This window comes from Microcebus murinus, chromosome 1, assembly GCF_040939455.1.
Source record: "Microcebus murinus isolate Inina chromosome 1, M.murinus_Inina_mat1.0, whole genome shotgun sequence".
In the NCBI taxonomy this organism is placed as follows: domain Eukaryota; kingdom Metazoa; phylum Chordata; class Mammalia; order Primates; family Cheirogaleidae; genus Microcebus; species Microcebus murinus.
In genome coordinates, this window is record NC_134104.1 from 162,790,533 (window position 1) to 162,803,663 (window position 13,131).

Consider the following 13,131-nt stretch of genomic DNA (forward strand, 5'->3'; position numbering starts at 1 on the left):
GACAGCAAAGCCATCGTGGATGGGAACCTGAAGCTCATCCTGGGCCTGGTGTGGACGCTGATCCTCCACTACTCCATCTCCATGCCTGTGTGGGAGGATGAAGGGGACGATGATGCCAAGAAGCAGACGCCAAAGCAGAGACTGCTGGGATGGATTCAGAACAAGATCCCCTACCTGCCCATCACCAACTTCAACCAGAACTGGCAAGACGGCAAAGCCTTGGGAGCCCTGGTAGACAGCTGTGCTCCAGGCAAGTGCCCACAGCTAAACCGTCTTTCCTGGAGGCTGGTGTTGGGGTAAACATCTTGGCTTTCAATGGGGACATGGCTTTGCCGTGACTGGCGTGTTTCTTCTGGTGTTAGCCCGTTGTAAGATAGCTAATGGAACTAAAAATGGCTCTGTTTGCCCTTCAAAGGACAGGTCTTCCAGGTATATCCATAGACATGTGTGAGTATTGAATTCAGTCATTTATCTGAATTCCCTATGAAGGCCTTGCTGCTTGGAGCAGGCCTTGGGTTTAGCTTCCAGACTCCAAAGCCGTGTGTCTTCCCACATTGGTGCCTACTTTCCTGTTGGCTTTGGAGAAATATGTGGCCCTGTTAGGTGGCTTGGCATGAAAATCTAAAAACTTTCATGGAGTAGAAAATACCCATTTTTATTACCACTGGTTTGACTATATATGGCTTTCTGCTCCCTTTTCTTTCTGCATTGCTGTGAGATAGTGCTTGGTCAGGATCCACTTGGAACCTCTGCTACCCTTGCTGGGCCCCTCTTTTCTGAGTGGTCAAGTGTATACCAAGGTTGTAATTATCCTCCCTGGGGGTTTAGATTGACGGGTAGAGTTTGCTGGTACACATTCAATGGGAAAACCAGAGCCAGTGCTTATACACACCCCCTAAAGTTAATTTTAATTTAAGAAATCTACTCTAATGCTCGCTTTGGCAGCACATATACTAAAATCGGAAGGATACAGAGAAGATCCACTGGCCACTGTGCAAGGATGACACATAAATTCGTGAAGTGCTCCATATTAAAAATACTACTCCAATAATCATATTTCCATTTGCAGGGTGTTCTGTGTGTGCTGGGCATTAGTATTTAGTAAGCTAGTGGTTCTTAACAAGCTTAAAGCAGAGCTAGTTATTGTCAGGTAGGGAAGGAGCTGGCTCAAGGCCTCATTCTTCCTTGAGAGCTGATAAGTAGGCATCGTCTAGAAATAATTCAAAGTACAGCAGTAGTTGATTTCCTAGTTCCTCTTCCTTACTTTCATCTAAAGACACATTTCAGGATACTTCTTTCCAATTTCAACCTGGGAATTTTTACTCCAGTTCTGCACTTCTTGTGCTTACCAGGACTCTTAAGAGAATTCTAAGTTTGTGCCTTTGAGCAAGTAGATTTTTGCATCACACAGAATGCTAGTCTAGTATTTTTAGATAAATCCTGGAATAGAGTCAAAAACATTTCTGCTATAAAAAGATACCAGGATTTTTATAAGCTTTATTTATTTGTTAATACCACACTTTTCAAGAATGTATAATCCCTATCTTACTGCAAAAAGATGGTACCTCAAGGAGAAGTCTCAGCTAGTGTAGGACAGCTTCCACCCAGCATGCTCATCTGGGAGACTTTCTGCCCATTCAATAAATAACTCACTGAGATTTTTGGCAGGAATTATTCTCTGAATTAAGAGACCAAACAGGTTTGGTTTAGGCACTTGGCTTCCTATAATCTGTTCGGGCAGCTAATGCTAAAAACACCCTTTGTGTTGTGTTGACAGGTCTGTGCCCAGACTGGGAGTCCTGGGACCCACGGAAGCCTGTGGACAACGCACGAGAAGCCATGCAGCAAGCAGACGACTGGCTGGGTGTGCCACAGGTACATGCGAGCGTGCCGTGTCCCTCGAGGCTGCCCCCACCCACTAGCTTGTTCTGTCACTCTGTGGTTGCCTTTCTGGGTCAGGCAGGTCTTCTGACCTTGGCATTGAACTTCAAAGAGCACTGCCTGTGGTGTACTCCCATCTTCCACATTATACCCATAATAATAGGTTCTCATTGACTTAGGTGCTTGTAGATCATCCAAAAAAATCTTTTTTTTGTTTTTTTTTTTTTTTTTTTTGTTGCAACAGGGTCATGTCACTCTGTTGCCCAGGCTGGAGTGCAACGGCACAGTCATAGCTCACTGCAGCCTCAAATTCCTGGGCTCAAGCAGTTCTCCTGCCTCAGGCTCCTAAGTAGCTAGGACTATAGGCATACACCACCACACCTGGCTACTTTTTTTAAAACGTTCTTTTTGTAGAGATGGGATCTTGCTATGTTGCTTAGGCAGACCTCAAACTCTCAGCCTCAAGTGATCCTCTGTGTCACCCTCCCAACGTGGTGGGATTATAGGCGAGAACCACTGCACCCAGCCCAAAAATCTTTCTGTCTCTCTTCTTTGCCACACACTGGCAAATTTTCTATTATTTCTGCTCCAAATATTTTAAAGACTATCTTTAAACCCCAGACTACAAATGTGTACCTTAACTATTAGGTTGAGCCATAAGAAATTGCCAGTATTTGACCATTTTTTAATCTATATAAAAATAGGTAATTTTAATCCATTATCTTAAAAAAAAAAGTCCTAGAAAAATATATGCACCAGAATAACCTACCATTAATGGAAATTGTTGGAAGAATTTATATATAACTATATATTCCTATCGCAGGAATATAACAAGAGCACTCAGAAATCAAATATGTCTTGCATACCATCTGCAGTAGGCATATTGCCTAGTTGAGGTCCAGTCTTCCTGGCAGGGAGTGAAACTAGTGTTTTCCTTCTAAAAACTCCCCCGAACAAGTAAGCAACATCAGTCCCACATTCAGTGCCCTGGTAACTTGTAGGTAGCTGGTGCCATGGGATTGATGACTTTGCTATAGGCTCCCTTAAGGTCTGAGTTGGTGCCCAGACCTGAGTTCTGTGTATTTTGTAAGAGGATTCCTTAGAAACAGAAAAACATGCCTATTTCTTTGGTTTGGTTTTGGAGTCATGTCTCTGCTACATGGCCTATTTATTAGCTCATCTACCCCTCAGGAAGTGGTGTGGTATGTTTTTCATCTCCACATGAATCTGAAACCATCTCCTTTTGACGTTCATGTGATGTTGGCATGGTAAAGTTGTTGAAGGAGCTGCCCGGAAGAAATGCCAAATCAACACACATCCTACTTTTTGTGGAATGCATTGAAGGCGACTGTTCAAACTCAAGTAGCTGTTTTGTGCCTGCAAGCTAATCGTCAGAATGGTTTCTGGTGATTTTTATCACAGGGAGAGGGAAGTTGGATGCATCTGATGTTCATTGCCCTTGGTTAACCTGGTTTATGAGACAGTCTTCTGTTCATATGAGGAAGTGGGCTTTAGCTTCTTAGCACCTTTGTTGGAGGCAGGGAGGACTTTGCCTGCTGTTTAGGGCTGAGTCAGGTGATGGAACTGAGGCAGTGACACAGTCAGGGAGGTCACCTGTCTGGTGTGGGTCCAACCCTTCTCCTAACTGAATGTCAGGAAAAATTCAACCCCTCCCTAATTTTTTAATAGCTCCTAATCAATTGAGACAAAATATCTAAATATCTAATATGTTATGTATTGCATCTTTATTTTATTTTAATGTTTTTATTAGAGTTAATAGAGTTTTAATAGAGTTAGTAGAGATACAGTCAATGAATATATGAGAGCAAAGGAAAAAGCCAGTTAATTGGTGCTTTTTTTTGTAATATGCTCTAATCCCATATGTGCTTGTTTCTTCTTCTTCCTGACTTGCTGTAGCTTATCTCCTTATCATTTCTGGAAAGTTTGACCTGGGGAGTAAGTAGACTGGGGGAGGGGGAACAAACTCTGGAAATTACATGCAGAATTTTCTGGAGAGGGATCCGCAGCTTCCAAAGAGGCTGGAGGACACCTCTAACAGGTTAAAAACTCTCATCTTGATGTGTTGGTTTAATGTAATTTTATTTACTGAGAAGCTGACTCAGTTTCTTAATATTTGTAGTGCTTGTTTAAGATACATTTACACAAACGTCCTTAGTTGCAAAGCAAAAGCAGTGTGTTCTGGGTGCTCATCTGCCATGCCATCATTCTAGGTCATCACTCCTGAAGAAATTATCCACCCAGATGTGGACGAGCACTCGGTTATGACTTACCTGTCCCAGTTCCCCAAAGCCAAGCTCAAGCCAGGGGCTCCTCTTAAACCCAAACTCAACCCGAAGAAAGCCAGGGCCTATGGCAAAGGTAAGTTCTGGTGCTATTGATCTGTGACTTGTCTCTGGTGTTGGCGACTGTTGCGTGGCTTCGGGAGGAATGTTGTCAGAGTGAAGAATGTATGGGCTTAGTCCTTAAAGACACTCCAGGCCTCATTTTTTTAAACCTAAAGAAGCTCTTATTTATAACCATTTTATTCTGCCTTAAAATCTTGTTGTTTTAAGAATTGCTTCTGCAACTGGGTGTGGTGGATTATGTCTGTAATACTTCACTTTGTGAGGCTGAGGCAGGGAGATTGTTTGAGTCCAGGAGTTGGAGGCTGCAGTGAGCTATGACAGTGCCATTGCACTCCAGCGTGGGAGCTGAAGTGAGCTATGACAGCGCCATTGCACTCCAGCCTGGGAGCTGCAGTGAGCTGTGACAGTGCCATTGCACTCCAGCCTGGGAGCTGCAGTGAGCTGTGACAGTGCCATTGCACTCCAGCCTGGGAGCTGCAGTGAGCTGTGACAGTGCCATTGCACTCCAGCCTGGGAGCTGCAGTGAGCTATGACAGCGCCATTGCACTCCAGCCTGGGAGCTGCAGTGAGCTGTGACAGTGCCATTGCACTCCAGCCTGGGAGCTGCAGTGAGCTGTGACAGTGCCATTGCACTCCAGCCTGGGAGCTGCAGTGAGCTGTGACAGCGCCATTGCACTCCAGCCTGGGAGCTGCAGTGAGCTGTGACAGTGCCATTGCACTCCAGCCAGTGAGCTGTGACAACGCCATTGCACTCCAGCCTGGGAGCTGCAGTGAGCTATGACAGTGCCATTGCACTCCAGTCTGGGAGACAGAGTGAGACCCCATCTCAAACAAAACAAAACAAATATGCTTCTGCTTTCATATGATGGAGAATGATGCGTTTCCTGTGTTGTAGTTTTAGTGTAGTAACCCTGGGACTAAGAAAGGGTTGTTGCTTCCATTTTGCAAAAGAAGAATGAGAGACCTGGTTCACAGGGGCTCGGTCTTGACCCAGATCACCACAGTCAGTGTTGGGGATGGGGCTAGAGCCTGGGTCATCTGCCTGCTGATTCATTTATGCTTAAGCTGCCCCAGATTTCCAGAGGGGGTGGGAGCTATTGTGATCCCTGGTAGACACTTCCTTGCCAAGACATCCTGTTTATGACTGAAGCAGCTGCAGGACACCTTCTGCTCAGAACACTATAGTGGGTTGAAGCATTCAGAGGCATCTGGCGTTCTGATTGGCACTTAACTTCAAGCCCTCCTGCTTTCTGAAGAGAACAGTAGTTACATGGTTGTATAATGTGGTTTCTGGTAAAGATCAGCACAGCCAAATACAACTTTTCCCTTTTTTTATGGGGAGAGGAGGGAGTGTGTTTTGTTTCATTTGTTCGCTCTTCTTTTTTTTTTTTTTTTTTTTTTGCGACAGAGTCTCACTTTGTTGTCCAGGCTAGAGTGAGTGCCATGGCGTCAGCCTAGCTCACAGCAACCTCAAACTCCTGGGCTTGAGTGATCCTTCTGCCTCAGCCTCCCGAGTAGCTGGGACTACAGGCATGCGCCACCATGCCCGGCTAATTTTTTATATATATATCAGTTGGCCAATTAATTTCTTTCTATTTATAGTAGAGACGGGGTCTCGCTCTTGCTCAGGCTGGTTTTGAACTCCTGACCTTGAGCAATCCGCCCGCCTCGGCCTCCCAAGAGTTAGGATTACAGGCGTGAGCCACAGCGCCCGGCCCTCTCTTCTTTTTGAGATAGGGTCGCATTCTGTCATCCAGGCTGGAGTGAAGTGCCCCATGATAGCTCCCTGTAGCCTCAAACTCCTGGGCTCAAGCGATCCTTCTATTTCAGCCTCCCATGTACCTGGGACTACAGGCACGTGCCACCATGTCTAGCTAACTTTATTTTTTATAGGGCCAGGGTCTCACTAGTTACCCAGGCTTGAAATCCCGGCCACCATGATCCTCCTGCATTGGCCTCCTAAAGTGCTGGCATGAGCCACTATACTTGTTTTCTTTCTTGATTTTCATAATTAAGAAAATGTTATCACAGCTGGGATAACAGTTATACGCACACAACATCCTGTATATCCTCTCCTAGCACTGACAGTTGTAACCATTCTAACTTAATAGTTTTCTCTTGCCTTTCGTGTGTGCACATGTGTGAAAGTACATGTGATTGTTGAATTATTTGAAAATAAATTATAGGCATGGTGACAGTTCAGTACATCAGTAAGCTTCTTCTAAGAATATGATATCTACGATATTAATTATCACACATAAGAAAATTAATGGCTGGGCACGTTGGCTCACGCCTGTAATCCTAGTACTCTGAGAGGCTGAGGCGGGTGGTTTGCTCGAGGTCAGGAGTTCAAAACCAGGAGCAAGAAGGAGACCCCGTCTCTACTATAAATAGAAAGAAATTAATTGGCCAACTAATATATATAGAAAAAAATAGCTGGGCATTGTGGTGCATGCCTGTAGTCCCAGCTACTTGGGAGGCTGAGACAGAAGGATCGCTTGAGCCCAGGAGTTTGAGGTTGCTGTGAGCTAGGCTAACGCCATGGCACTCACTCTAGCCTGGGCAACAAAGCAAGACTCTGTCTCAAAAAGAAAGAAAATTAATAATAATTTCCTATCATCTAATATCCAATTTGTAGTCAGATTTTCCTATTCTAAGATTGTCTTTTATAGTAGTAGTTGTTGTGTTACAAACCAAGGTCTGATTAAGTTTCCCTTACTTCATTTGTTTATTTGTTTGTTTTTTTTGAGACACAGTCTCACTGTTTTGCCTGGGTTAGAGTGCTGTGGCGTCAGCCTAGCTCACAGCAACCTCAAACTCCTGGGCTCAAGTAATCCTTCTGCCTCAGCCTTCTGAGTAGCCAGGACTACAGGCACGCGCCACCACGCCCAGCTAATTTTTTCTATATACTTGGCCAATTAATTTCTTTCTATTTTTAGTAGAGATGGAGTCTTAGTCTTGCTCAGGCTGGTTTTGAACTCCAGAGGACCTTGAGAGATCCTCCTGCCTTGGCCCCCCAGAGTACTAGGATCACAGGCGTGAGCCACCGCACCCGGCCTTGTTATTTTTCTTTAGACTCTTTTAATCTAGAATAATTTTCCCAAAAATTACCCAATCAGGATCACGCAAGCAGTGTGGCCCACAACAGGCAGCAGCATGCGGGTCTGGGGGCATGCCAGCACTCGGGGCCCCTGGCGGCTCTCTGCCGGGGCCCCGCCCCAGCAGTGTGCCCTCCAACTGGCCACACGCAGCGTTGGCCCACGGAGATGCAGAGCAACAGGGAGGTGGCAAGCGGCCTTGTTCTGGCACCGGCCATTTTCCCTGTCAGAGGTTGTTTGCAACTAAGTGGCTCTGTGCAATCACTGGTGTTGTGTGGGGACTGGGGGCTGTGTTTGAAGACCTCTGCCCATTTGCAGTCACTTGACTGGCATGTCTGTGCTTAAAAGTGCTTTCTCTTGGCCATAACCAAAGGCAGTGGCTGTAATGAGAAATCTCTGATTTTAAAGATTTTGCTTCCTTAATGGCAAAAAGGTTGCAAACAGCCAAATAAATCTCTTGTCGACAAAATTGGTCAAACGGACTGAATCTAATCAAGACACAAAATGCTTGTTAGTAATAACCTTATCACTGGCTGTCCAGTTTCCCCATTGTTAATGTGAGACGGTTTCCTTTCATGGGCTGTTTTCTAGAAAATGACCACTTGCTATGGTTCAGGAATGTGGCTGGTCATTGCCATTTCCTTCATCTGCCTGTGTCTTTGTAAGAGTTGTGTGCTTATGAGGAAACACCCTTTTTTCCCTTTTATTTATATATGTGTGTGTATTTATGCATTTTTCATTGTGGGCAAATATACATGACATCAAATTCACCATTTTAACCACTTTTAAATGTACAATTCTGTGGCATTAAATACTTTTACAACGTTGTACAACCATTACCACCATTCATCTCCAGAACTTTTTCAACTTCTCAAATGGAAACTTCATACTCATTAAACAATAACTCTCCATTCTCCCCTCCCCTTAGCTCCTGGTAACCTTTATTCTACTTTTTTTTTGAGACAGAATCTTGCTTTGTTTCCCAGACTAGAGTGAGTGCTGTGGTGTCAGCCTAGCTCACAGCAACCTCAAACTCCTGGGCTCAGGCAATCCTGCTGCCTTGGCCTCCCGAGTAGCTGGGACTACAGGCATGCGCCACCATGCCGGGCTATTTTTTTTCTATATATATTAGTTGGCCAATTAATTTCTTTTTTTTTTTTTTTTTTTTTTTTTTTATAGTAGAGATGGGGGCCTCCCTCTTGCTCAGGCAGGTTTGGAACTCCTAACCTTGAGCAATCCGCCGGCCTGGGCCTCCCTGAGTGCTAGGATGACAGGTGTGAGCCACCGCGCCCAGCCCTATTCTACTTTCTGTCTCTAAGAAATTGCCTATTTCTAGGTACCTTATAGAAACGAGATCATACAATGTCTATTTTTTTTTTTTGGAAGTCAGAGTCTTGCTCTATCTCCCTGGCTAGAGTGCAGTGGCATCATCATAGCTTACTACAATCTCGAACTCCTGGGCTCAAGTGATCCTACTGCCTTAGCCTCTCGTACCTGGGACTACAGGTGTGCACTACTATGCCTGGCTAATTTTTCTATTTTTAGTAGAGACGGGAACTTGCTCTTGATCAGGTCTTAAACTCCTAACCTCAAGCGATCCTCCCACCTTGGGCTCTCAGAGTGCCAGGATTACAGGCATGAGCCACCTTGCCCAGCCAACGTCTATTTTTTTTTGTCTTGTTTACTACACTTAGCATATATATCATCCATGTCAGAATGTGTCAGAATTTTATTCCTTTTTATGGCTGAATAATATTCTATCACATATAACATATTTTGTTTATGCATTCATCTGTTGATAGACATTTGGGTTGCTTCCATCGTTTAGCTGTTGTGAATAATTGCTCCATGAACATGGGTATACAAGCATCTAGGTCCCTGCTTCAAGTCTTCTGGTTATATACCTAGAAGTGGAATTGCCGGATCATATGGTAATTCCTGTTTAACTTATTTTTTTTTTTTCCTTTTTAAGTGGGAAGATAAAATGTTCATTTTAAGTGATAGGGCCACACTGTGAGGCCACGTGGATGGGACTGTGAGATATTATTCTTGTCCTGTGGTGAGATGAAAGTTAGGGCCAGTTTTGTTCTCTCTCCTATGTGGCCACATTGCTTCATTTCTGTTACCTGAGCCCAGAAAGAGAGGACATTTCATCTTTTAGTTTCTAAAAGAGTTGAGAGGTTTGTTATATTTTGTCTTTTGGATGTTGAATAGATTCCAGTTGTCAGCCAGTTAGCAATTGTAGATCCATTCACAGAGCTCTCACTTGCTTAGTTCTAGTGGGTTGAAAGGAGAGAGGGCTGGGTGAGGGGGATCTGCAGCCACAAATAAATCTCTATGGAGGGCACCTTACAGGGTTAGGTAAATTGAAAGCATCCATCCATGAACTAATCAGAAACATTTTCCAAAACCTATGTTCTGTATGAAGTGTTTATTGCATAGCAAGCCTTAAGCAGCCTTCAATCTGAGTAGTCAAAGAGACCAGGTGTCTCTGTGTGGTGAGCATGACTGCTCTGGTCTGGAGTTGAGGATGCGGTTCAGCCTCCTGACCAACAGTAGTTAGCCGCAGGAGATGAGCCTATGCCAGGCCTCTGACAATCTGCAGATTACGTTTCTCAGGCTTACTCAGATGGAGTGGGTGTTTATCCATATTTTAGGTGCATGTTTAAATCTATTTGGTTTTTTTATTTTTTATTTTTTAAAACTTCTACCCCAGGCCAAGCCCAAGAATCCTTAAGCAAGTGGACTCTTATATTTGTTAAATGACATGATTATTATGTAAATTTTTTGTTGTTGTTTTAGAGGCATTTTATTTAGACAACTAAAAAGAATTAGGCCGGGGGAGGTGGCTCATGCTTGTAATCTTTGCACTCTGGGAGGCGGAGGTGGGCGGATTGCTGGAGGTCAGGAGTTCAAAACCAGCCTGAGCAAGAGGGAGACCCCCATCTCTACTAAAAATAGAAAGAAATTAATTGGCCAACTAACATATATATAGAAAAAATTAGCTGGGCATCGTGGCGCATGCCTGTAATCCCAGCTACTCGGGAGGCTGAGGCAGGAGGATTGCTTGAGCCCAGGAGACTGAGGTTGCTGTGAGCTAGGCTGACGCCACGGCACTCACTCTAGCCTGGGCAACAAAGGGAGACTCTGTCTCAAAAAAACAAAAACAAACAAACAGCAATTAGATGTTCAGAAGCAGTGTACAATGAAAGAGAAATTAAACCAGTTACTTAATCATGAATTCCCTCTTCTTTATGACTAAAGCAAAAAAAAAAAAAAAAAGGCATTCTGCTGTAACGGAAAAGTCAGAAAAATAAGCCAATATATTTTTCTTCTCCATAATAACATAAACAGCTATGAGAAATCTAATTGTAATAAGAGAAATTGGTTGTTGGCTTACACATATTCATTTTTTAAAAAACAGCCCATTGTACTACAGGAGCATAATTCCACCTGCCTTCATCTGCTCTTGAGTTTTCACTTACAGGTAACACCAAGTTAGTTGTTCTAGCACTGGAGCTAATTCATATTCCCCATTATTTACTGCTGTGTTTGCCTTAAGCAGAGACTAACTCTTTGTTTGTTGTTTTAGTGCATAATTTTTATACTATCTGTGGCATATATTTGATGATCAAGTTTTAACTTCAGGAGTTGAAGAATAGATGGAATCTGAATTCTCTGAAGCAATTTCTTCCAGCTCCTCTTCTGTTGTCTCTGGAAAACCAATCTTTGGTTTTGCCAACTCACCACTATCTTCTTTAGGAAGCACACATTTCCAAAGGCCATATGTTTTTCCTACCACAGTCTGCCATAGTCTCAGTGTTCCATCTTCAGAACCACTGGCATAGAGTTTTCCATCAGGACTAAATCTCACACAGTGAATAGGACCAAAGTGTCCTTTGTAGGATTCTAATTCTTCTCCACTATTATAATCATAAAGTCTAAAATCTTCACCACCTGCAACAAGAAATTCTTTCTCAGGATGAAGAGATGCAGAATTGACGGTTGCAGGAGCTTCAAAGGATTTAATTGTGTCCAAACTTACTGCACTATGAAAAGCAATAGATCGTCCATAAGTTATAACCAAAATCTCTCCCTCAGGAATATATTCCATACTACTCACAGACATACTAAAATTTAGAGATTTCACTTCTGTCATAGTAGCATGATCCCAAAGGCGAACAGTTTCATTGTCAGCTGAAAGAATCTGTTCATCCTCACTGCATCATACAGCCTTTTTAATACGAGAGGTGTGACTACTAATTTCCTTAGGTTCTGCTTTAGGTTTGTTCAAGTCATATATGTGTAATAGTTTATCTTGTCCCCCGGTTAACAAATAATTACTATCCTGTGTGAAATCCACTCTTTTTTTTTTTGAGACAGAGTCTCAATCACTCACGGCTAGAGTGAGTGCCGTGGCATCAGCCTAGCTCACAACAACCTCAAACTCCTGGGCTCAAGCAATCCTGCTTCCTCAGCCTCCCGAGTAGCTGGGACTACAGGCATGTGCCACCATGCCTGGCCAATTTTTCCTATATATATTAGTTGGCCAATTAATTTCTTTCTATTTATATATTTATAGTAGAGATGGGGTCTCGTTCTTGCTCAGGTTAGTTTTGAACTCCTGAGCTCAAATGATCCGCCCGCCTTGGCCTCCCAGAGAGCTAGGATTACAGGCGTGAGCCACTGCGCCCGGCCTACACTCTTGACAATGTGTTTATGAGCCAGGGTCATCAGTTCATCTCCTCAGACCGCATCCCACACTTTGACTGTGAAATCTGGAGCTGCTGTAGCTGCTTTGGTGGCATCCTTATTCAATGTTGCACCCCAAACAGTACCTTTATGACCCCAAAATTTTCCAATCCAGTCTCCTGTATCTCCCTGGCATAGCATAGGTTTACCATCTTTGCAAGCGCTGATTAAAAAATACCCATATGCGTGATGCCACTGAAGGCCAAATCAGCCACGGGCCGTGCGGAGCAAGTGAGCTGTGCCGAGCAAGTGAGCCGAGTCTGCCTCATTGCCATGGAGGCCTCGACTTTTCTCTCCTCAGCTGCACAGCCTCAGGCTTTTCAAGGCTGCCCCCCCCCCACGCACACACACTGGGGCTGGACTGGGGAAAAACAGGGGGCTGGGAAGACAGGAAAAGGGGCCAATCCGGGGACACCGAGGTCAGGGAAGGGTTAGGGAGGGGTGAGGGAGTCTGCAACAAGCCAAGGGAGGGAGGGAGGAAAGTAGGGGAGGGGGAGAACCGGAGAACTGGCCCCACCAGGATCCACACCTTCCACCGATTTTATGTAAATTTTTAGCAAAAGAAAAATGTTGAAAATAAAAATTAAAAGCTCACTTCTCAACTGTCCAGCTCATTCCTTCCTTCTAAGTCTAAGGTATTTCTTTCTAGCCTTTTTCTATGCTGAAATGAGTTAAAACTGTATTTCTTCACTTTGAATTTTTCTTTCTCCTTCACCTTCTCCTCCCTGCTTCTCCTCTTCCTTTGGTTATAACATCTTTTGTGTATTTTTCTTAATTTTTTTTTCTTTGTAGAGACAGGATCTTTCTGTGTTGCCCAGGCCAGTCTTATACCCTCAAGTGAACCTCCCACCATGACCTCCCAAAGTGCTGGGGTGAACCACTGTACCAGGCTTCCACTTTGAATTTCTTACCTAGCAGTGTTGGAAGGTTATCTTTTAGTATAACAATTTACCACTATTTTGACCCAGTGTTTTTAACAGTTGTTGACAGGAAAAAGAAGAGATGGAGAGACATGTGGAGATTAAATGAGACTT

At 43.9% G+C, this 13,131-nt stretch overlaps 1 protein-coding gene, 1 non-coding gene and 1 pseudogene across 5 annotated transcripts in view; 2 read left to right on the forward strand and 1 right to left on the reverse strand.

The window, feature by feature from the left end:
- The window catches only part of FLNB (filamin B), a 150,743-nt gene that overhangs the window by 61,741 nt on the left and 75,871 nt on the right, over positions 1–13,131 (forward strand). For all 4 annotated transcript variants that reach the window (XM_076009013.1, XM_076008997.1, XM_076009001.1 and 1 more), the window contains exons 2-4: positions 2–250; positions 1,778–1,875; positions 4,113–4,260. In XM_076009013.1, the coding sequence (XP_075865128.1) occupies positions 2–250; positions 1,778–1,875; positions 4,113–4,260 (495 nt within the window). The remainder of the gene's footprint in view (position 1; positions 251–1,777; positions 1,876–4,112; positions 4,261–13,131) is intronic.
- LOC142875058 (U6 spliceosomal RNA) lies at positions 930–1,035 on the forward strand. The gene has a single exon (XR_012922614.1). It is a non-coding gene; the product is annotated as a U6 spliceosomal RNA (small nuclear RNA).
- LOC105884916 (serine-threonine kinase receptor-associated protein-like) lies at positions 10,977–12,372 on the reverse strand (annotated as a pseudogene).